We start from the raw sequence: 23,218 nt of genomic DNA, 5'->3' as shown, positions 1-23,218 counted from the left end.
TAGGGTGTTTATCAGTTAAAATAAAAAATCAGAAGCCCCATGTACATTTTTTATCATTCTATGACATTAAAATCAGACTAGTATTTAAACTGATTTCTTCAAGGTTGGTGGAGGGGGGGGGGGTGTTCATTTTCCTTTTTATTTTTCAGGCTGTACATAATTTTATCATAAGATGTATTATTTTCCTGGTTTCTGAGCAGCAGTCTTCAGAATTCTGTATTCTCATTTCTCATTGGAGGAGACCCAGAAAACGCTTTCCTAGTGTATTTACATGAACATTTTTTGCCATTTTATGTCCAGCTACATGCAACTTTTCTAAATATCTCCGGCCAAGCTCATTCTGAGTTGGCTGCTTCTCCTAGGCATTACTCCCACTGTCAAACATGCTAAAGAAGTTGTTGTGAAGGATTTCAGTAAAGCCACTCCAGTCAGCAAGGATAGTCAAGTGCACAATCAGATTCAAAGTCCATCTAGAGCTGATTTATCTGAGATTTTCCAGGTAAAGAGACCGCCTCCTCCTAGTCACCACACATATCTTTAAGAGAATCGGCTTGGCAGGGCCCCCTCCCAATGATTCTGGTTGGGATATAGCAGCAGTAGCTATTTGCGTGGTCCTCCCAGGTCAAATATGTATTTGAATACCACATGAAAATGTTAATGGGAACATGAAGATTGCATTGGTTAACCATCCAAAAGTCAACAAATGCCATATTTTAGGTTGCACATATAACAGGTAATCTGGAAAAAAAATGTAGCTCAATTTTTCAAAAGTGGCTAGTGATTTTTGGCTGAATTTTTGGGTGCCAAATTTAAGATTCCTTTAAAAGGGCCAGATTTTCAAAAACTGCTTAACACACACCTCTGAACAGCAAGACTGTCTAGCTGAACACCAAAAGAATGAGGCCTCCAACAGTCACTAGTCCCTTTTGAAAATCTTGGCCAGTGTGTCTTCCTTTCTTCTTTACAGTGCATAAAGGAGGGTGAAAAACATACTGATGGTTAGAAATATTAGGCATAGCAATTCCTAACCTCTCCTCGTCTTTGCCAGAGGACTCACTGGAAGTCTTAGATATAAGAACAGTGTTTTTTCAATGCTTGTTTAAAGGATCAGTGGCATGGTGAATCTTTAAGAAAGACATTATTTCGCAAGTGTGTCTCGTCCATTTGAGGTAAATAGGGGTTAACAAAAACAAATGAAGAACAAAGTGTTTAAAACTGTGAGTAGAATTCATTACCCTGTTTTTGTGAATCAGATTTCTCTTGCATGAATATCATACAGCTTTTTCAGTAGTCCTTAGAATCTTCTAGAAACCACAAAGTAAGGAAAACCTACATTTCAAGTGTTAAAAAAGAAGCAAACAATAAAACCTCCTTTATACATCATAAAGAAGGGAAAAAGGGCATGATCCTTTTTTTAAAGCTCATGAATGTCCCCTTTAATTCTCCTTCCTTATGTATGTATGACACACACTGATGCACTCCTCATGCACAGCTTTATCTTTGCTGCACCATTTTTATCTGCTATACTGTATGATGACCTGAAAAATATTTATACTTTTTTCATGGAAATTTCTTCTTTTCTTATTTTCCATGTGTACTTTTTGAAATAATACAGAAAAAAACCTTGCCACAAACCTAAGAAGCTTTCAAGCCATTCATCTTTTAGCGTACCAAGAAAGTCACAGGGAAAAAAAAACAATAAAAACCAACCGCCTTCCTGACATAGTGATTCATCTACATTGAAACTAACTCATTGTTTTTTCAGACTGACTAATCAAGTTAAGAGCTCTCCTACAGAACTTTTCAACTACAGTTTGCACAACAGGATTTCCGTGAGCATGCTGAGCAGATGAGTTTTATAACAGGTCAGATAGAAAGAGCTACAGTCCATTAAAATAAACATTTGCATTGCTCTGGATAATCTACTACACTGCACTATTTTTATGTGATTTGCATTGCTCTTCTAGGGAAATAAAGTTTGTCCATAATTTAACACATGCCCCTCCAGATTAGATAGGGACAGCACTTGAGGTTTGATATTTAAATGCATTAGGCTGGAAAGATTGCGATGACATTCCAGCTGAAAATATTCAGGATTTATTTTGAACGAATTGAGGGGGAAAAAGGTAACCCAGCAAAGGAAGAAACAGCTGCAAAAAAGATGAGAAACAGAGTCACAAGGTGAAATTGAAGGGTTTTTGGGGGTTGGTTTTTTGGTTTTTTTTAAGAAAAAAATGTTTACCATAAATCCTTTATGACTTGGTAACATAAATCTGAATAGTAACCCTACCTGTGAACCAGGAGTCCATAGAGTGGCATTTACCTGGCAGAAACCAAAACCTGGTGCATTTGAAGCAGTGCTATTTAGCAAATTTGGATATTCATATGATTGGGAAACCGCTTCCAAATGCCAAGAGACAGGGAAAGCTTCGAAACAACAGGTATTGATCACCACATGCTGGGAAACATAGTGTAACAGCTTGATGGTAATGACCAGAACTGTCAGCACAGAATGGGTACATCATGCTTTTGGAAAATGAGATTTTCACTCTGGATGAGACCACAGAAGGCAACTGCTCAGGCCTGCAGCAAGAAGTGGCAATGTGCAAATCTGGTTGCCTCTTCGGGTTTTGATTCCAACTGTTAATCTATATTAACGTAACCAAATACTGGTTATAGTATTATATTAAAGTAACCAAATACAACCAAGTGCACAGTCAAAATGGTAGAAAGAGCATGTGAAATGACAAATCCAGTATGACCAAACCACGTATGACAAAGAATTGCTATAAAGTTGTTATACAGATTTTTTTTAAAAGTCATGTGTTTGAATTTCCATAGGGAAATTATGGACCAGGTGGTGATTCTGAATTCCTTCTGAGTCTTTTCTGTCAAAATGATTACTTACACTTTCTTTAACTGTTGTTCTTCAAGATGTGAAGAGGAGGCCACACATGTGCCCTGGCTTCCCTCGTGCTCTGAGCAGAGCATATAAAGGGAGGAGTCTGGCTGCTCACCCTTCAGTCCTTCATAGAATCATAGAAGATTAGGGTTGGAAGAGACCTCAGGAGGTCATCTAGTCCAAGCCCCTGCTCAAAGCAGGAACAATCCCAACATTCGTACTGGAATGTAATTGGGGAAGGTGAACATATGCAACAAATCTCAAGGATTAGTTAGTTACCAGAAGGTGAGTAACTGTTTTTTCTTCTTCAAGTGATTGCATATGTCCATTATACTGTAAGTGACTCCCAAGCTGTTATCAGTGGAGGTGAGGCTAGGAGTCTCATCAGAAGAGGGGACTGCTTTTCACACATTCACATCTTCCCTTGGTGCTGCAGTAATTGCATAGTACCTAGCACACATACCAATGTCAACAATAGGGATGTTTCCTACAAAAGCAGTGGAGGTTGAATGCACCCGAGCTGAGTGAGCTGCCAACTGTTCAGGTGGTGTGATACCCTTAGCAGTACAGCACATAGCAATGTAGATGTCAATCCATTGAGAGAGCAGTTGTGCAGTAACAGGATGACCTCCCCTTCATTCTGCATAGGACACAAAGAGCTGTCAAGAAAACCAAGAAGGTTTTGTTTTATACTGTGGAGCACGTTGCTTTTGCGCGTGGGGGCGGAAGGACCTGTAAGAATATTGCCTGATTTTCACCTCAATCAGATACTACTCTGGAAAGAAAAATAGGGTGTGGACTAAAATGCACCTTGTCCTTGTAGGATATTGTATTTGAAGGATCAGTTACTAGGGCATGCAACTCCCCCACTCTCTTCACAGGAGTGATGGCTACTAAAAAGGTTACATACAGCAAGAGGCTAAGGGCTTGAATGGAAGTCCCATACGAACTGACAGATCTAAATTCAGGTCCCAAAGAGGAGTTGGATCCCTGATAGATAGGAATAGACTACCTAAGACCTTTTATGAACATGTTTGTCAAAGGACTAGAGAAAACAGTCCTTTCAGTAACCAGGGGCATTTCCTGTTCTACTGAACTGTGAACAAATTCACTGCAGAAATTCCCCCTACTCAAAGCTATGATCTTAGAACAGCTGTATGGGAGACAGTCATGATCCACGCTGAATTATCTGCTTCAGCAGTCTGCCAGGCCATTTTGAACTCCCGGCAGGTGTGATGCTTTGAGAGTTTACTTATTCAGTATGCAGAAATTCCACTGCCTGGCTGCCTCGGGACACAGCCCATCTAAGCAGGCATCCCCACTGCTCGTTCACATAAAACATTGCTGTGGGGTGAGCGCTTTCATGTTCCTGCCCTGGATGTGTGGCAGGAACTGCTGACACACTCTGGATAGTGCACATCACTCAAGAACAGTTATGTGTAGTTTGCCCTCATGAGTAGACCACAGGCCCTGAGCTTGCAGATGGCCCAAATAACACTCCCACTCGATAGCAGAAGCAATTGTCCCAAAGATCATAGAAGGGAGAGTTAGTGACCCTGCAGGTATTGTCTTGGTTCATCCACCAATCCATGCACAACAAGACCTTGGCTGGGATGCACACTAACTTGTCCAGATGATGCACCTGATCTGAGATAGAGATGGGGTGGGAGAGGTGGGTCTCATAAGTACATGCCACCATGTTCCCCCAGAACCGGAGACAGTTCCTTGCAGAGGTTTGGGGGTAGCTTTTGAATGATGCACAAAAGTCTCATAGGAAACCATAGGCCAAGGAGCTCCCTTGCACTAACTGAGCAAGCTCCAATGCCGGGCAAAAAGCAACTTCCCAGAGGCAGGGGCACCAGAAGGGGGAAAAGGGGCCATGGACCCTCCCACTTTTTACCACCCATAAGGGTGAGCAACGGAGGGGAGGGGAAGGAGAGGAGTGAGCAGGAGGTGGAGCCTTGGGGAGAAGGGGTGGAGAGGAGTGAGGCAGAACTCCCACCACTCCTGATCTAAGGCACTCTTCATTTTTGTTTTGAAGGCACAGCTGATCAGATACCTGTCTCTGACGTGACCCTCAAACAGAGAGAGTGAGGTTTACTAATGGGCATCGGCTTGCAACACCCGAAGCACAGCTTGAAGCCAGGGGACCTTGCTATAGGCTCCCATGGTACCAGGGGAAGCTCAGACATGCCGCCTATCCGAACAATAATAAAATACAATTACAACAAAGAAAAGGTGCTCAGAGGGACCAAACCAAGTACCACTAACTAACAACTAGATATCTAATTAACTTAGATTAATTACATGTTCACAGAGACATGAGGACTATAAAGCACAGTACATGCTCTGAACTCTGACAGCAAGAAGGAAATGTAGGATGGCTCCACCAGTTATAGTATCAGCTCAGAGTGCAAGGGAAGCCAGGTTGCATGTGTGACTGTCCATATGTGTACAGCTAGGGAAAACTCTCTGGAAGTGGTGCACAAGGTGCGCACATACCTGCTCAACTACTTGAGCAGGTAAAATTATTATAATATATATAAAATATTCTGAAGAATTCTATCTGCCAAACACACAGATATATGCTCATGTTAACAACATTTTTGATAGCTCATTGGACAGAACTCCATGATTAGAAAGTAGAGCTAGATAATATATTGTTCCATGGGCAGCTTGAGAAAATAAGAAGAGAAGCATAGAACTGAAATTAATCTATGTAGCGTGAAGAAAGTTTAATTGGACAGAAGGTTGCAAAACAAGGGAGGATTTGACAATACTTCCACAGCAATGTTCTCAAAGGAGACCTCTTTTTGTCCAAGCAGAACTTTGCGTTCACAAATACACAGTTTTCCCAAACTGTCTCTAGGAGACACAAAAGATAGACTTTACGTATACAAAACACAAATATTTATGTGCTGGTCTGACTCACAGCTCAGAAACAGGAAAGAAAAAGCAAGCGTTAGGAATCTGGATCCCCTCTCATTTAGAGGTAATAAATATGGTTGGTTTTCATGTGTGTGGGTGGTTATGAGAGTGAGTGTGTCCAGAAATTGCATGTGCAAGTGTTTATGTTCTGAAAATTTTATAGAAATAGTAACATGCAACATTAATCAAAACATCAAACCTGTTGTACTCTCAAAAAGCAGCAAACCTGAGCCACAGAAAAAAAGATACTTTGTGAAGACAGGGTACAGGCCATAATGCTAAGACTACTCACTTGATAAGTGGGAATTGCTTCTCTATCAAGGGACCGTGTCACCGAGATTTCCCCAGTGTTCTCATTGATTTTGAATGCTCCTTTTGGCTCTTGATCCACTCCCTTTCCAGAAAGTCGAAACTTTGATCCCTCTGTTCCGTCGCTGTCGATAACCTGTTAGGTGAAAGTAACAAGTTAGGACCCAGCTCGACTGAACTGATCAAAAAACTCTTATAAAACGTAGTAATTCAACAGAAACTATTTTAAACTTTACCCTAATGAGAAACTATATAATTAATTCCTTGACATTAAAAATGAAGCTTTTTAAAAAATAAATAATACCCCCCCCCACACACACACACACACTTTAAATCATCCAGAAAACAGAGTGAAATTTTAGTATCTAATCCTGAAAAAAATTGATGTCAATAGGATTAGGTCAAAAGTCGGTTAGTTACTAATCTATTCCTTCTGCCCCCTGCAAGAGGAACTCCAATTATCCAAGCTACTGTTATCCTATCTATCCTATCCACTACAGTACTTGCCCACCAGCTAGGGGTGGTTGTGATTTGATTTGAGTTTTAATTTAAACTGAAAAAAACAACAACAGACATTCCATTTAAGTGGGACAAAATTTGGAGACTTGATTTCACTCTAAATAGTTAAAAAAATATCTCAGTAACAACTGCCTACCACACAATGATTCCTAATTCATTTCTAAACAATTTAAAGTGAGACTGACACAGCCCTCCCCCAGTTTTAAAGCAAGGTAAACCCTCCTAATTAAATATTTGAGTGCCCTGCCCAGGACATTGCTTAGCCATACAGATGGAATTCCTGTTCTTTTCATGTGTCTATTCTTGATAACACTCCCTCTTTTCTCCATTTGAGAGAAAGTCTAAACATTCTTTTTCAGGTGTGTTCCACATTAGTGGAAGCAGCATGTATAAACTCCTAGAGCTACGTGAAGTGTCTTACAACCTAGATGCTTTGCAAACTTGTATTTACACACCAGAACCTAAAAGGATTATAAACTAATCTTGCCCTATTATGCTGACAATCTTGCCAAATCATTCTTTCCTATTGCTGTTTTCATGTTATTTTTGTTTCTACCATTTCGTTAATGTTTCCACAGAAACATTAAGTCAAATATTTATGTGCTGGTCTGAATCACAGCTTAGGAAAAAGCAAAGGAAAAGTACTGGTATTAGGAATTCTGGATCCACTCCCATTTAGAGTTAATAAATGCACAATGTCCCTGAGGAAATCCATGTTTGTTGGCCTGTTACTGTGGGTTCAGCAATGCCAGTTTGCAGATTATTGGGCAGTATGATTTTTGGCTAACCCATACAATCATTATTCCATTTTTTTATTATTTTAATTGAGAGAAAATCTGCCACAAGACAATACTCTGCAAGAAAAAGAATGTCCGAAATAAAGTTTCTCTGGGGGTCGGGAGGGCAGAATTTCTGTGTTATAAATGTGTTCCACCTTCTTTGTCTTCTTCTCAAAACATAAATGGATTCCCCATCCTCATCCAATTCTGAATATGCCACAGCAAAACACAGAGTCAGGATAGGTCCATGCAGATCTCCCCTTCCAACCAACAATCAGGCAAAGCTCGCTTGGTGTCACGGTCCTTGCTCCCTAGCAGGGCCTAGGATCCCACTTTTGTCATTTTCTTAGGAGAGGGGAGAGCTGCTGTCCTTCTGGTCTCTACACCCTCTCTTCTGGGGCTTGATTCTGCCATCAGTTCAACACATGCAACTTACACTCAAACCTACAAAACCAGAAAGTCTTTTATCTGCCCTCCCATCCCTTTCCAAATGGTAGTCCCTCCTAGAGTGCACCACTGCAACAATCAATCCCTACTAACAAGACTACGGATCAAACTGCCCACATGCTATCATGGTTCTCAGAGTGTGCACAGCTAACCTGGAGGTGAGCGGTATCAGAACAGCAGAACATCTCTCAGAGGCTCATCCTTGATGTAGCGATGGAAAGCATGGAGCACACGGAAGCCTGAAGTATCATTTTCACCTGACTGCTATTATTTGGAACTGGCAGCGACAGGACTTTAAAAAAAGTCATTTTTAAGAAGTTTTGTTTTTTTACTGTTTAATTAGCCACAAGAGGGAGCTACTACATGCTCCCAGGAATATAACAGGAACATTAACATCTTCTAATTAAGATGCTCATGTAAAGCTTCCATAAATCAAAGAAAGTGCATTTCCCAGTTCACACTAAACTCAATACAGATGAAAAGTTTAATAAAAATCAGACTTAATTTGCCATATGTTTCAGAGCTTCAACAAGAATAAGGAGGAAAGAACAGGATGACTTTCTAACATCGCTTCTCATAAACTGGTTACTAAGACTAGTGTCTTAAATAGTACCATTCATGCCAAGATCTCAACGTATATCACAAAGGTGGATGTTATGATTCCCACTTTACAGATGGAGAAACCGAGGCACAGAAAAGTTAAGGCTAAAATTTTCAATACTGGGTGCTCCCAAATAAGTGGTCTGATTTTCAGGGGAGCTGAGTACCTGCAGCTAAGAATGGGCAAATCATATCAGGAGCTTGCATATGGATTTAGGAGGTCTGTAGGTACCGCAGGTTGAAAACTGCGGCTTAACATCAGGTCTCTTGATCGTTAGTCTCCTATTTTATCTATTAGCTTACACTGCACTGGGTATTTAAGAGTACAAACATTATTTGAGTATAATGGAAACAGCATGTATTACACTCCAGAAATTAAAAACTTTCTTAGCAATAACTTATAAGAAGCCAAATAGAGCCAGGTTTTACAAGATGCTGAGTTCCTCTTGTGAGGTGCAAGTCACCCTCAGCTGCCATTAATTTCAATGGGATTTGAGAGTTCCCAAAACCGTGCAGAGGATCCAGATCTCAGTTAGTGATCATAGAATCATAGGACTGGAAGGGACCTCAAGACATCTAGTCCAGTCCCCTGCACTCATGGCATGACTAAGTATTATCTAGACCATCCCTGACAGGTGTTTGTCTAATGTACTCTTAAAAATCTCCAATGATGGAGATTCCACAACCTCCCTAGGCAATTTATTCCATTACTTAACCACCCAGACAGTTAGGAAGTTTTTCCTATTGTCCAATCTAACCCTCCATTGCTGCAATTTAAGCCCATTGCTTCTTGTCCTATCCTCAGCGGTTAAGAACAACATGTTTTCCCCCTTCTCCTTGTAAAAACCTTTTATGTACCTGAAAACTGTTATGTCCCCTCTCAGTCTTCTCTTTTCCAGACTAAACAAACCCAATTTTTTCAATCTTCCCTCATAGGTCAAGTTTTCTAGACCTTTAGTCATTTTTGTTGCTCTTCTCTTTCTCCAACTTGTTCACATCTTTTCTGAAATGTGGTGCCCAGAACTGGACACAATACTCCAGTTGAGGCTAAATCAGCGCAGAGCAGAGCAGAGCAGAGCAGAAGAATTATTTCTTCTTTCTTACAAAACTCCTGCTTATTCATCCCAGAATGATGTTTGGTTTTTTTGCAACAGTGTTACACTGTTGACTCATATTTAGCTTGTCATCCACTATGGCCACCAGATCCCTTTCCGCAGTACTCCTCCTAGGCCAGTGATGGGCAACCTGCGGCCCGAGGGCTGCAGGGACATGTTGGCCGTCGCTTCCCGCAGCTCCCATTGGCCGGCAACGGCGAACTGTGACTACTGGAAGCTGTGGGTGGCCATGCCTGCGGACAGTTTGTAAACAAACTGTCTGGTGGCCCACCAGTGGAGTACCCTGACGAGCCGCGTGCCACAGGTTGCCCACCACTGTCCTACGCAGTCATTTCCCATTTTGTATGTGTACAACTGATTGTTTCTTCCTAAGTGGAGTACTTTGCATTTGTGCTTATTGAATTTCATCATATTTACTTCAGACCATTTCTCCAGTTTGTCCAGATCATTTTGAATTATAATCCTATCTTCCAAACCACGTGCAACACCTCCCAGCTTAATTTCATCCACAAACTTTATAATTGTACTCTCTATGCCAGGGGTCGGCAACGTTCGCCACGCGGCTCGCCAGGGTAAGCACCCTGGCGGGCCGGGCCAGTTTTATTTACCTGCTGACGTGGCAGGTTCGGCCGATCGCGGCCCCCAGTGGCCGTGGTTCACCGTCCCGGGCCAATGGGGGCGGCGGGAAACCACGGCCAGCACATCGCTCGCCCGTGCCGCTTCTCGCCGCCCCCATTGGCCCGGGACGGCAAACCGCGGCCAGTGGAGGCCGTGATCGGCCGAACCTGCCGCGTCAGCAGGTAAATAAAGCTGGCCCGGCCCGCCAGGGAGCCGTGTGTCGAACGTTGCCAACCCCTGTTCTATGCCATTATCTAAATCATTGATGAAGATATTAACAGAACAAGACCCAGAACTGATACCTGCGGGACCCCACTCATTATGTCCTTCCAGCATGACTGTGAACCACTGATAACTACTCTCTGTGAACAGTTATGCACCCACCTTTTAGTAGCTCCATCTAGGTTGCATATCCCCGATTTGTTTATGAGAAAGTCATGCAAGACAGTATCAAAAGATTTACTGCAATCAAGACATACCACATCTACCACTTTCCCCCTATCCACAAGGCTTGTTACCTTGTCAAAGAAAGCTATCAGATTGGTTTGACACAATTTGTTCTTGACAAATCCATGCGGACTGTGACTTATTGCCTTATTATATTCTAGATGTTTGCAAACTGATTGCTTTATTATTTGCTCCATTATCTTTCCGGGTACAGAAGTTAAGCTGAGTGGTCTGTAATTTCCCGGGTTGTCCTTATGTCCCTTTTTATAGATTTCAGAAGATTGGAAAGGGCAAATATAGTGCCAATCTCTCCTGTCTTCCATGACTTTTCAAAGATAATTGCTAATGGCTCAGATATCTCCTCAGTCGGCTCCTTGAGTATTCTAGGATTCATTTAATCAGGCCCTGGTGACTTGAAGACATCTAACTTGTCTAAGTTATTTTTAATTTGTTCTTTCCCTTTTTTAGCCTCTGATCCTACCTCATTTTCACTGGCATTCACTATGTTAGACAGCCAATCGCTACCAACTTTCTTGTTAAAAAACGAAACAAAGAAGTCATTAAGCACCTCTGTCATTTCCACGTTTTCTGTTATTGTCCCCTCCACCCCAATTGAGTACGTACATACCAATAATGTTATAGTAATACTTGTTCAGCTGGCCCTGAAATCCCAATGCCTTCTGCACACAGAAGACCCAAAATATGGCTATTAATTACACAGCGTACTCTGGTTTTATATTGTTTTAATGTTTAGCGGGAATTTCAATCCTTAAAACAAGGTATTGACAAAGCTGTATAAAGAGTATGACTAGCCTGAAGGGGAAGGATGGTCCAGTGGTTAGGGGACTATAGGGAAACCTGTGCTTTATTCCTAATTTCGCAACAAACTTTCTATGTGACCTTGGGAAAGCCACTTCTCTTCTCTTGCCTCAATTCCCCATATGCAAAATGGGGATAAAAGCACTTCCCTAACTATCATTAAGGAGGTCATATAAGAAGTGCCTTAGATAGACCAAAAGGAAAGACACTTAAGACAAAGTGCTTAGGATCATGATGACTCACACCACTCTGTAGAAAATGGAATGTTCCTGAGTTGGTAAAAGCTGCCTCTTGGCTGAAACATATTTAACAAACATGATTTTTCAGCAGACTGTGTGTCCCATCCAGCTAAGCTCATTTCAACCCTGTGATCCCTCAGTTGTTACGGGCTTATCACAGTAATAAATCAGATTATTCTCAAAAAAGAGAGATAAAAGCAACAGCACCACCACATACCCCAAGAGAGAAATATTTTTACAGTTCTGCAACTTCAGCAATTCTGCCATCAACAACATTTATTCCATGTTACGAAGCATGGAAGTGTCATTACTTAATAGTAGTTCACATGAAATATTTCCTGAATTTCTAAATCCTTACCACTGGCTATCTGTATTTCAGAGATGCATCATTTCAGCCCTGCAAAGGGGCTCTAGATCAGCTCCCAATGCGGTGCCCATGTAGGGGATGAGACTTTGAAAGCCATCTAAATTAACTAGACTGCTTTGAATATCTTGACTATAATGCTTGCACCAGTAACTCAACCAGGCTAAATTCTAATTTTTTGCTTGCAGTTTAATTAATTAGTTTAATTGCCTGCAGTTTAATGTAATTTTTGCCTGCAGATAACCCACAAAAAATGTGCTTGCTATTAAAGGGTGAGAAATTGGCCCATAACATGAATACTTGATCCCAGACACCAAATCAACTCTTGTGAAAACCCAGGAATGAAAGAAAAGGAAAAGGTCAAGTTAATGTTTTTTTCAGTAGTATGGCGGGAACTGGGGAACACGGTACTTTCTTCCTTCCTTGAATATCTGCGTTGACTATAAATATTTTACCTGGCTTTGTTGAAAGACTTAGTAAACACTTCCCTGTATTTCAGAGAAAGGCTAGTTTACACAGTTAGTGAACAAACAGGCACATTTGAACTTTGCAAAGAAAACTGTAACTCAGTTATTTTAATTTTAAAACTACATTTCCCTTTGCAAGCTTAATTAGATTCTCAGCCTCTACTCAATGTCACATCCCTAAGGGTCAGTTTTAATTGGGAGAAACATGTGACTGGAGCGTGTTTTAATTTCACACTTTCAAGTGTATAATAAAAAGGCAATGTCTATTGGGCAAAAGCTTCTTTTCCAAGATTAGCCATTCCTTTTTGGACTTCTTTGGGCTACATTTTGTATTGGTTCTTTTTGCTACTACCTAAAAACAAAAAAAGTGACTATTGGGTAGGCTTTTCTTTGCAGCTTATAAATTAAAGACAACATGACACAAACTATTATATTGTATAATGCAGCTGAAAACATCTTTGGAAATTGAAGTCCACTTTACAGATATATAAAAGTGCTAAGATATGCCTATACATAAATAAATTGAACTTGGAAACTATTTTTTCTAGTGGTCATCACGAAATAGGAATGTATCTCTTTCTCCAATATTGCAATTATCTGTTCATACATTTTGTATAAATAAAATAAAATGAATTATGAAAATGAAAAGACAAACTTGTTCCCAATATTATATTTACCCTCCTCTAATTATAAACCTGTTTGGCATGGAAGACATCTTTGGAAACTAAGATCTAGTGCACATGCTCAGTGCCTCTTGAGCAAGCTGCATATGTGCTTGCAAATCTGATTGGGAGAGAATTTATAACAACCTTATATAAACATCTCCAGCACCTGCCAGATCCAAATGGAGAATCTAATTCATAAAGGCAAATTATCATGTGTCTGACTTTAAGCCATGTGAAGTGCATCATGTGCCATATATCGACATCAAAGTGGCATTTGATTCAGTTGACGGGTCAGCACTTTGGCTCACACTGAAAGGAGATGGAGTTCCAGACCCTCTGCTAACTCTGGTACACTGATCTTCACACTTGTATCAAATGAGAGTTGTGTTGGTTCATGGTTTTCAATGTGTTTTTACACAATCTCTGGTATGCAGCACGGTTGCATTCTCACCCTGACACTATTCTGTCTAGCTATCGGCTGGATATTAGGACTTGCCCTTCACACATCAGAATCCAGGTTGGTCAAGAAACATTCACCAACCAACACCATGCAGATGATGGTGCCCTGCTTGTGGAGAAGTCAGAGAATTTTAACCCTGACCGGCAAGATCTCCAAAACGCCACCCACACTATGGGGTTAAAGTTCTCATGACAGTAGACCAAGGTCCAGAACCTCAGAGCTGGGCCACCAAAACCCCCAGTTCAGGTGAGGGTGAGATCTTGGAAAGCATTGATGAGTTCCTCTACCTAGGCTGCAAGCAGAGTTCAAACAGTTGCAGCAAAACAGACACACATTCTTTCACGAATAGGTCTCGCTGCCTCCTGCATTAATCCCATGCTTTTGCATCCGTAAGCATGATGTCTTTGTCTCTGTGCATATTCAGGACCCATCAAACTTGTGTACTACCTGTATTGCTATACAGAAACCTGGACCCTCTTACAGGCAGACATGGAGCAGTAGAGACATTCCATATGTCATGTCAGCATCAAATCCTGAGACTAAAGTGGTTTGATTTTGTGCAAAATGTCATAATTTCACAGTGATTTGGCCTTCCTTCCATTAATCATTATATTCAACAGCAGCATCGTATGATTTTTTGGCAATGTTACCCAGATGCATAATAACACCCCAGCACACCATGCTTTCAAACAAAGGGATGAATGCCCTGACTATCTACCATCACCGACAGAGAATTGTGGCTTTGGAGGATTTAGCCAGATCTGGGAACTTTACTACACAATGCCTGGTGTGACACCTTCAACCATGGTCACGCTGGATGGCACAACAATAGTCAGTAAACTACGTGTGTTTGATAATTTTAAGCACATGAATTCAAGGGGCCTATACACATGCTCAGAATTAGTCACATGCTGAATCATGTTGCTGAATCAAACCCTGTAGCTGGAAAACAGGTCATTACAAACATTATACATTTTACCCTGAACAGGATTCATCCTCATTTATGAATCAGAAATTTACCAAGGCAATTAAATTCCACAAACCTTTCAGCAAAATGACTTGGTTGGAGTCCCAAATCCCGAAGTAATCATTTTAACAAACTATGTTTCTAAACAACCAGGCCCTTGTTTTCAAGAGTGTCTTTTTGGTATAAATCATCCAAAGATCCTCTTTTGAAATGCAGCCAAAAAGTATCTTCTGAATGTAATGGTCATGAATTGCAACAGGGAAAATACCACAGCAGAGGTTTTAAACCAAGAAGAACTTTGAATCAAGTTTGAGTAAGAGATACAGGGTGTCACGAATCTGTCCTTGGCAGAGTGCCCCTGTTAGGAGCTACATGGAGAACACAAGTGTGAGGATCCAAAATGGCCCCACTCCAACAGCTCCTGCTGGCTGGGTTAGTCTAGCAAGGCTGGTGCTCTATCCTCTGGCTAAGGTCTGGTGACTGTTTTTTCCCCTTTCAGGGTACCAGGGGAAACAAATGAAACAGTCTGCAGTCAACAAAAGAGGTTAAATAAAAGCACTTAGGAAAAGAAAGAAAACCTATAGGCAGCTTCAGTCAGGATATTGGCCTCTCTTACTGCAGAGAGCCTTGGAAGTGCCACAGAGTTCACCAGGTCTCCAGCATAAGTCTCAGTCTCTTTCTCCTTCTTAGCCCAGAGGATTCAAGTTTTCCTCTCTGCAAGGGCAGAGGCTCTGTTGGCTGTCAGACCTCTCCCTGGGAGCTAGGGAACCCAACAGCCTGTTCCCTTGCCAAGGTTGCCCCCCCCCCCCCCCGAGTGGAGTTCCCTCCTTTTAACTTTTCCTCCAGTCCTGGCATGATTTGGAGTGCAGAAGGGTGGGGCCACTCTAGCCCAAAGCAGCTCCTTAACCCCTTCCATGCTGCAGTAGAGTTTGTCTACCCCACCACACAAGGGTCCACACAGCAAAAAAAAAAAAAAAAAGTCTACTCATTCACACACCTACATGAAGGCTCTGAACCTGCAACTGACTCCTCATAGGTGGACCCCTTTAACTGGAAGTTTTTTTAACGGGGCTCTTCATCAGTGCATGGGGTTTGCTTTCATAGAATCAATTGTAGGATTGAGGCTTACAGGTTTCTCCTGCAGTTACTGCAAATATCATGCAAACTGAGGATTTAAAGATACAAATTAGCATTTTAACACTGAATATTTGGATACACATGCAAATATGGTAACTGAATGCACAAGTGAATGCTGACTTTTTGCAATCTCCTTTTGCCTTTAATTTATGAAAGGCAAGAAGAAGATTCCCTGATTGTAAGCAATGTTCCCTTGGCCTGTGGTTTTAAGCAAACTCTGGAACTAAAACTCACAAATGCTGCAGTAGATTATTATTATTTCATTGGCCTGGATTTGCTACACTACAGGATATATATTGACTATTTTGACTGGGCAGAATTTATAGCCACCGAGTTTCATGATCTCAGACTAATACATTTGGAGTTATCATCAGTGCCTGGATTTTTCACTGGTTTCTTTGGCCTTTCAATTACCTCAATTACCATAGTCTAATCATTGTCCAAGTTACTAAACTAGGAAATACTCTGTCCATTGAAGGAAGATCGCACTGCTTAAGAGAATTTGAGGATTGATGTCTGTTTGAGTGACAAGTGGCTAGAGTAGCTCCAAATGTATAGTTAGTTGTCAGGAAAATTTGATTGTGAGTGGCAAATAATTTTTTTTTTTAAATCTCAAATGAACTCTTTTAAAAAAAAAGGGGTGAGGGGGAGGGAGATTTTTTCATATAAGAAATTATATGGGATTTATAGAGGTGATTTATTAAAAACCTATAACTGTAATCTAAAAAGGCAATTATTCAGAAATAGCATTTAATGGTTTCTCATTGGAGCGATTCAGGATATAGGACAGAACAGATAATATGCAATCATCATGCATGTACCTAAGACAGTGTTTCTCAAACTGGGGTCGCCGCTTGTGTAGGGAAAGCCCCTGGTGGGCCGGGCCGGTTTGTTTACCTGCCCCGTCCGCAGGTCTGTCCGATCGCGGCTCCTACTGGCCACATTTTGCTGCTCCGGGCCAATGGGGGCTGCTGGAAGAGGCGCAGGCCGAGGGACATACTGGCCGCCGCTTCCAGCAGCTCCCATTGGCCTGCAGCGGCAAACCGCAGCCAGTGGAAGCCACGATTGGCCGGACCTGCGGACAGGGCAGGTAAACAAACCGGCCCAGACCGCCAGGGGCTTTCCCTACACAAACTGTGACCCCAGTTTGAGAAACACTGACCTAAGAGATTGTAAGTAAATGAGAGAATAGGATTAAATATCTAGTTAATTATTGTTTTCCCAATATTATCTTAAGTATTATCTAGTCTAAATATGTTCCACTTTCTTTGTAATAATTCATAACCTAAGACTAAAAAATCCCTTCAATTACATTTATATTTTGACATTCAATAGCCAGAATGAATCATAAGTGACTCTCTAGACCAGGGATCGGCAACGTTTGGCACGCGGCTCGCCAGGGTAAGCACCCAAGAGGGCCGGGCCAGTTTATTTACCTGCTGACGCTGCAGGTTCGGCCGATCACAGCTCCCACTGGCCGCGGTTCGCCGTCCCGGGCCAATGGGGGCGGCAGGAAGCGGCGCGAGCGAGGGATGTGCTGGCCGCGGCTTCCCGCCACCCCCATTGGCCCGGGACGGCGAACCGCGGCCAGTGGGGGCCGCGATCGGCCGAACCTGCCGCGTCAGCAGGTAAATAAACTGGCCCAGCCCGCTAGGGTGCTTACCCTGGCGAGCTGCGTGCCAAACGTTGCCGACCCCTGCTCTAGACTCCACATTCCTGATGTATCTCCAACAAAATCAATCCAGCAGTGAGTGTGGCTAGGGTTGCCAACCCTCCAGGATTGTTCTGGAGTCTCCTGGATGTATTCCAGGAAGTTTCATCACATGATGTAATTATTTCATTGGTCTGGATTTGCTACACTACAGGATATTACATCATGTGATGAAACTTCCAGGAATACATCCAACCAGAATTGGCAACCCTACGTGTGGCCTGCTTCACACAAATGCTAAACAAACTTTCCTTGCAGGTAATAATATACCGAAGACTGTACTCTGAAATATACAAGAGTATAAACAAGTTATTGTGTATCCCAGAGCTCCTGCTAGGGTGCTATGATTGCACTGCCCCCCATATCTCGCTGTCATGAATACAAAAGGTAAAAGCTCTCCCCCTGTGCGACTATAAACACAGGAATTATTAAAACACAAAGGTAGAAAAAAAATCTCCTCACCATTGTCTTTTAATGCTGTTTTCTTGTCAGTTTGATGTTTGTTTTCAGTCATTTTCACTTGATGCTTATGTAACCCACCATGGCAGCATTTTATACCCACTTTGCACACGTGTAAATGGCGTCACCAGGTGTGACGCAGTGGCGACTCGCCCCCAATATATTTAGCCTTCTGCTGACTTTCCCCCAGAGGCACCCGCACAGCTTTAAACCTAAGTAGCAGCTTTTCCCCAGCGACAGCGATGTCTGATTCTTAAATGGTCCCTAGAAAACATCACTCTCCACTGGAAAGCAAAATTCTTCTGAGCCTGCGGCTCAGAAGAATCAGCTGCTAGTTTCCCACTTCTGGCTACAGTTGCAACCACAGCCCATTCACCACACCAACCAGTCTTTTGGGCAATGCCTCCAGGGGAAGCAAAAAAAAAAAAAAGAATCCGGATTGGGATTAGGTGGAAACCTCCAATGGAAACAGAGTTTCTGGGATTATGGAATAAGAATTGTGGATAGAGGAATCCAATTTGGGATTGAGTAGGAGTGGCAAAGTGAGCACCACAGGGTACATGAATGCAAGGGGAGTCATACCTGGAAATGAATGGTCAGTTTGTAGTTAGAGAAAGAAATGAAAGATCGTGCCTGGTTTTATTTTGATTTAACTAGCTGCCCAGCCCAAGTCTCTTTCTTTGAGAATACCGTGGAGTTGAGGGAAGACTCAGAGAAAAAACATGACCTGTACCAGAAAAATGTAGAAATATTTTTAACTGAACATTTTAAAAAACAATGTGTTGCTAACAAAGTACCGTGTACATTTGGTTTCAGAATATTAACTCTAAGACAATGCACTACTTCTGGATGTTTTTAGAACTCGCTTAGCACCCAGTTCCCATATGTAGCATATAACCTACAGATCTAATTATAGATTTTTCTCAGTCACTAGTTCCCTAGGAAACAAATCCATGGCTCATGACTTGCACATGGAAGGTCATAGTAGGAAGATAAATATTTTTACGTGTATTGAAACTTATCTAGAGGTCACAGGTCTGCATCTCAGCAAGTGCTGGCACTTCTGTCAAGGACAGAAGGCTGTATATTTGATGGATATCTCAAGTATTTAATACCTTAAACATTTTAATCTGGTGAAGTACTTAATGCTTTAATTATCAACAATGCTTCATTGTTTTTAATGCAATAAACAAAGAATTTCATGCTTTCTTTTCGCAAATGCATTTTACTGAGTATGGCTCACTTCTTGACTTAGAAATGAAAAACGGTCACACAACAATGAGAATCATCTGGAAAGTATCTGAAATACATCAGAAAAGTGAGGCAGAAAATGGAGTTTAACTTCAAAGTATGAATGATAAATAAAATGTAGTGTTTGTCCTGAAATTGGCTTCTAAAGTTAGCACAAAATGTTAGAACAAACTGATCCAACAACTTAATCAATAAGTTTGTAGCTGCACTACTAGAATGAAAAAAAATGGGAGTAAATAGTGGTGCTTCATTTTCAACCAGCATCGCAAAAGAAGTTAGAATGTAATTAATGCTGAAACCAACCCATGTGTCAATGAAGAACTAGAGGGGGATAGGGCTGATTTTGGGGGCAGTAGGGAGAAAACAAGGGGGGATTTAAACATAAATTCCTTGTGTCAGATCTGTCATCCCCATCCCCAACTTGGAATGGTTCTAGTTCTGGTCCATATATAGTGACAATAGGTAAAATCTCACTGTATGTAAGTAGACAAAAGTCCTAGTCACTCTCCACATGACAATCATGGTTCAGTGTGACTTAAATGATGTATAGATCCTGTGATGGCCTCGGCTGAAGGGTGAATTTCAAAGTATGTAAGGATTCTAGGATTCAACTATTTACACTCATAGGGCATATTCTTTCTGTGTGTATGTGAATAGATAGATTAGACAGATAAGCTAATTTTCAATATTTTCAGTTTCTCGACACTGCTTTTTTGGCTCTGCCAACTTGATCTTCTATTTTCACATTCTTTTCTCACCAGCTGTTTTTCCTCTCTCCCATGTCTCTGTTCCTTTATTCACTCTCTCAAATGCCATCCACTTGTGCCAGCCTAGCTTTTGCCCTTTTGTCCCTAATTGATTGACTTCTCTTCAGCTAGAAAATAACAGAAAAAACAAACTCAACCAAAATGAATATTATCAAAAACTGAATCACTCCTGAAAGCAAAACTGTGGGTTTAAATTATTGCCCAGCTCTTATATTGTGCTTTACTTTCCTAACTCCATCTAATCTCTTCTTTATTTTTTCCCTGTCTGGATCCCACTGTTGGATCTTGTCGTCTCTGCTTGACCACTTTGTAACAGAGGAAACAAAAAGAATCAAAGACAATGTGTCTGAACTCTGGCCTACAGGGACCACATCTCCAGACTGGTGAGTAACCTAGTATCCCATCACATTCAATCCCTGTCCTGTCTGCTGACCAATTACTGCCTGTGGCAGTGGTGGGTTTTGACCGAGACACACTTGTCTACTAGTAGTTGGGAACAATTTATTTCATGCCGGCTACTGAACCATATCTGGATGGCAATGAAATTCAGAAACAATCACCAGATTATTTCATGCCGGCTACTGAACCACATCTGGATGGCAATGAAATTCAGAAACAATCACCAGAGCAGGATAAGAACCAGTGACATAGCAGTGAAAGGCGCTGGGACTAACCCTGCTGTCACTGAAGTCAGTGCAGGATCCAGCCCTATATCTATACTTCATTTCCAATCCCTGAGTCTTTCAGCTCTCCCTGAAAGATACTACCTGAATATATACATTTGCTATCTTAATGGACCAATATAAAATTCTCATTATACATATGTAAACCAAATAATCACTCTCTCTATATGTATTATACCTTCACCCAGCCTCATTTTTAAGATAAATAAGTGTTTGTGCTACTGCCCTTAAACCTAATTTAATTTACATATGAGAAATATGCTAAATAAATGTTTCCTGGCCTAAAAAAGCATTAAACCAGTAAACTCGTTTACTTTGCACATCAGACTGGCTTTAGTGAATATTAACACACACTTTGTGCTGACATTATGTCCAAAATATGCTTCTTGATTTTAATGCTATTATTTACTTACACTAATGGGAAAGATTATAATGTTTATGGTGTTGAATATTAAATAGGAGGAAATATATGTCTTCCGTTAGAAAATGGGTGTAGACTGACTAACTCTAGAGGAAAATGGGACTTTTGTACACCAGTGCAATTTTACCATACAATATGACAAATTTATTTTTATGGCATCTTTTATACAACGTGAATCATAAAATACTTTGGACACAATCTTGTTCCCAGGGCAGCACATGGCAAAATTCTCATGGATTTCAATGGGGGAAGGAAGGATTGGATGCTTTCTGTAGTTAAAATGATACAGGACTTGCAGATGGAGAATCAATAATTCCAGACAATCCAGGGGTTCTTAAACTTTGTGATAGTGTGACATCTCCACATCTTAATGGAGAGATTAGGCATCTACATTGGAAAAAATTGGCCTAAATTATTTGTTCTTCAAAGCGTTTCAGTGAAGTGTATGAACATCTTTAGAAACAGTTGAAATCAAGGAGGAGAGCCGATAGCATGCGACTTTCCAGCAGCAAGTAATCTACAGGCTGCAACGACTCCACGGACCACAGGTTGGGAACTGCTGCTCTTGCCCACACACTGTAGGAAAAATTATTCTGTTTGCAAATACAATAAACGATTGTACTATTTTTTAAACTTCTTTCCCACTTCCCCTCCCCTCAGTGAAAATGTACAGAGGAGCATATGTCCCTCCAAAGTTGACGCTACTCCTGCAAGTGAGAGCTCAACAATGCAAGCAAGGATTCCACAATTTAAACCCCATGTGTGTGTTAGATCGATTTTTTTTGCCAACAATTTGCATGCTATGCATACATCCCCTGATATACTTCCACCACAGCCTCTCCTGAGAGAGAAACAGAAGATTGAAAAGAAAAGAGAAAAAGGTCATTTTTGAATGAGCAATAAATCTTACTCTTGTATGTTTAAGAGATTGCATTATCTGTGAGGGTATTTGCACATTTACCTGTTCTTCACTGTTAATTTCCATACCTTCTCAGAGGGTTTGAGGGCTTTTTAATGGTGACATTCCTTGTTATGCCCATGTTTTAACAGTAGCAACGCTAACTCAAAGTTAACGACTTTTGTTGGTGATTTGATATTTGACTTTCATCTCCCCTGATGAAGTTCAGCTTTCAATTTTATTCAGTATTTGGGCTGTGAAATTAACCTTTTTTCCAAGTGACAGAACTGCCAATAAGGTACACTGAGATGTACTGTCACTCTGTGTATGTCTGATTTTTGCCCAGACTGCTTTAAAAAACAACAAGCCCTTTTATTTAAACTTGTTTTGAATTAATGAGAACTTTTAAAGCTCTACAGCATCCTCACATTAGGGATTGGAATAATTGCTCAATGCAATAAACAGCTCACTCTCTCCTTTTCTTAATTCCTTTCTCCAACTTTCCCCAGAGATAAGGGTTCAAAATCCACAATAAATCTCAGGATTATTAGCAACTGTAACGTGAAGGTAAAATGTTGTTCTTTGCCATTGTTCGTCTTTGCTTTCACTCTTTAAAAGAATCAATATTTTACCTTAATGAATGCTTTACTCTTGCTAGAAGTAGAAATGTAATGGCTCAAACTACATGTTCCAAGGTGCAAAACACCTCTATAGCATAACAATTAGCAACAGAGTTACATTAGTCTCTCAAGAAGCTTTCAGATGACTAGATGATAATTGCAATGCAATTTTACATTCTTCTGTATATTACTCTTCATGCAGTCATACTAGGGAATTACTGACTCAATCAAAAGTTAAAATTAGCAGCAAAGCATATACAATTCCCAAACTAATCATTTTCAAAATACAAATCAGCAAGTCTAGGCTTAGTTTTTAAACCCCCCAAAAGCTAGAAAGGTCTCCAGGTTCAACTAACAACTAGGCCACTATAATTTATAATGACTGACAGATCCCACCTTGACAGTGGCAGCAGCTGTGTATCAGTTCCATTGTTGATGGCATATAACACTTTGAGATCTAAGAATTTAAAGTGTTATGAAAATGTAATATTCATTCAGTAAGTAACAAAGCCCTGCACCTGCATTTCTATAATCACATTACTTGTGATAACACGTGGAAATAAGAGGACCAATATTTGTCAATCCAAGATTATAAAGAGAACTGTTAAATCTATTAAAGGAGGAAA

General features: G+C 40.9%; 1 protein-coding gene across 1 annotated transcript in view; it reads right to left on the bottom strand.

The window, feature by feature from the left end:
* Positions 1-23,218, bottom strand: part of LOC113409647 (cadherin-13) — a 746,582-nt gene that overhangs the window by 395,995 nt on the left and 327,369 nt on the right. Inside the window, exon 5 of the mRNA XM_026663796.1 lies at positions 6,123-6,275. Coding sequence (XP_026519581.1) covers positions 6,123-6,275 — 153 coding nt within the window. The remainder of the gene's footprint in view (positions 1-6,122; positions 6,276-23,218) is intronic.

The sequence above is a fragment of the Terrapene carolina genome, unplaced genomic scaffold (assembly GCF_002925995.2).
Source record: "Terrapene carolina triunguis isolate 2854851 unplaced genomic scaffold, T_m_triunguis-2.0 Scaffold33911, whole genome shotgun sequence".
Taxonomy (NCBI): Eukaryota; Metazoa; Chordata; order Testudines; family Emydidae; genus Terrapene; species Terrapene triunguis.
This window is presented reverse-complemented; position numbering and strand designations above follow the sequence as displayed.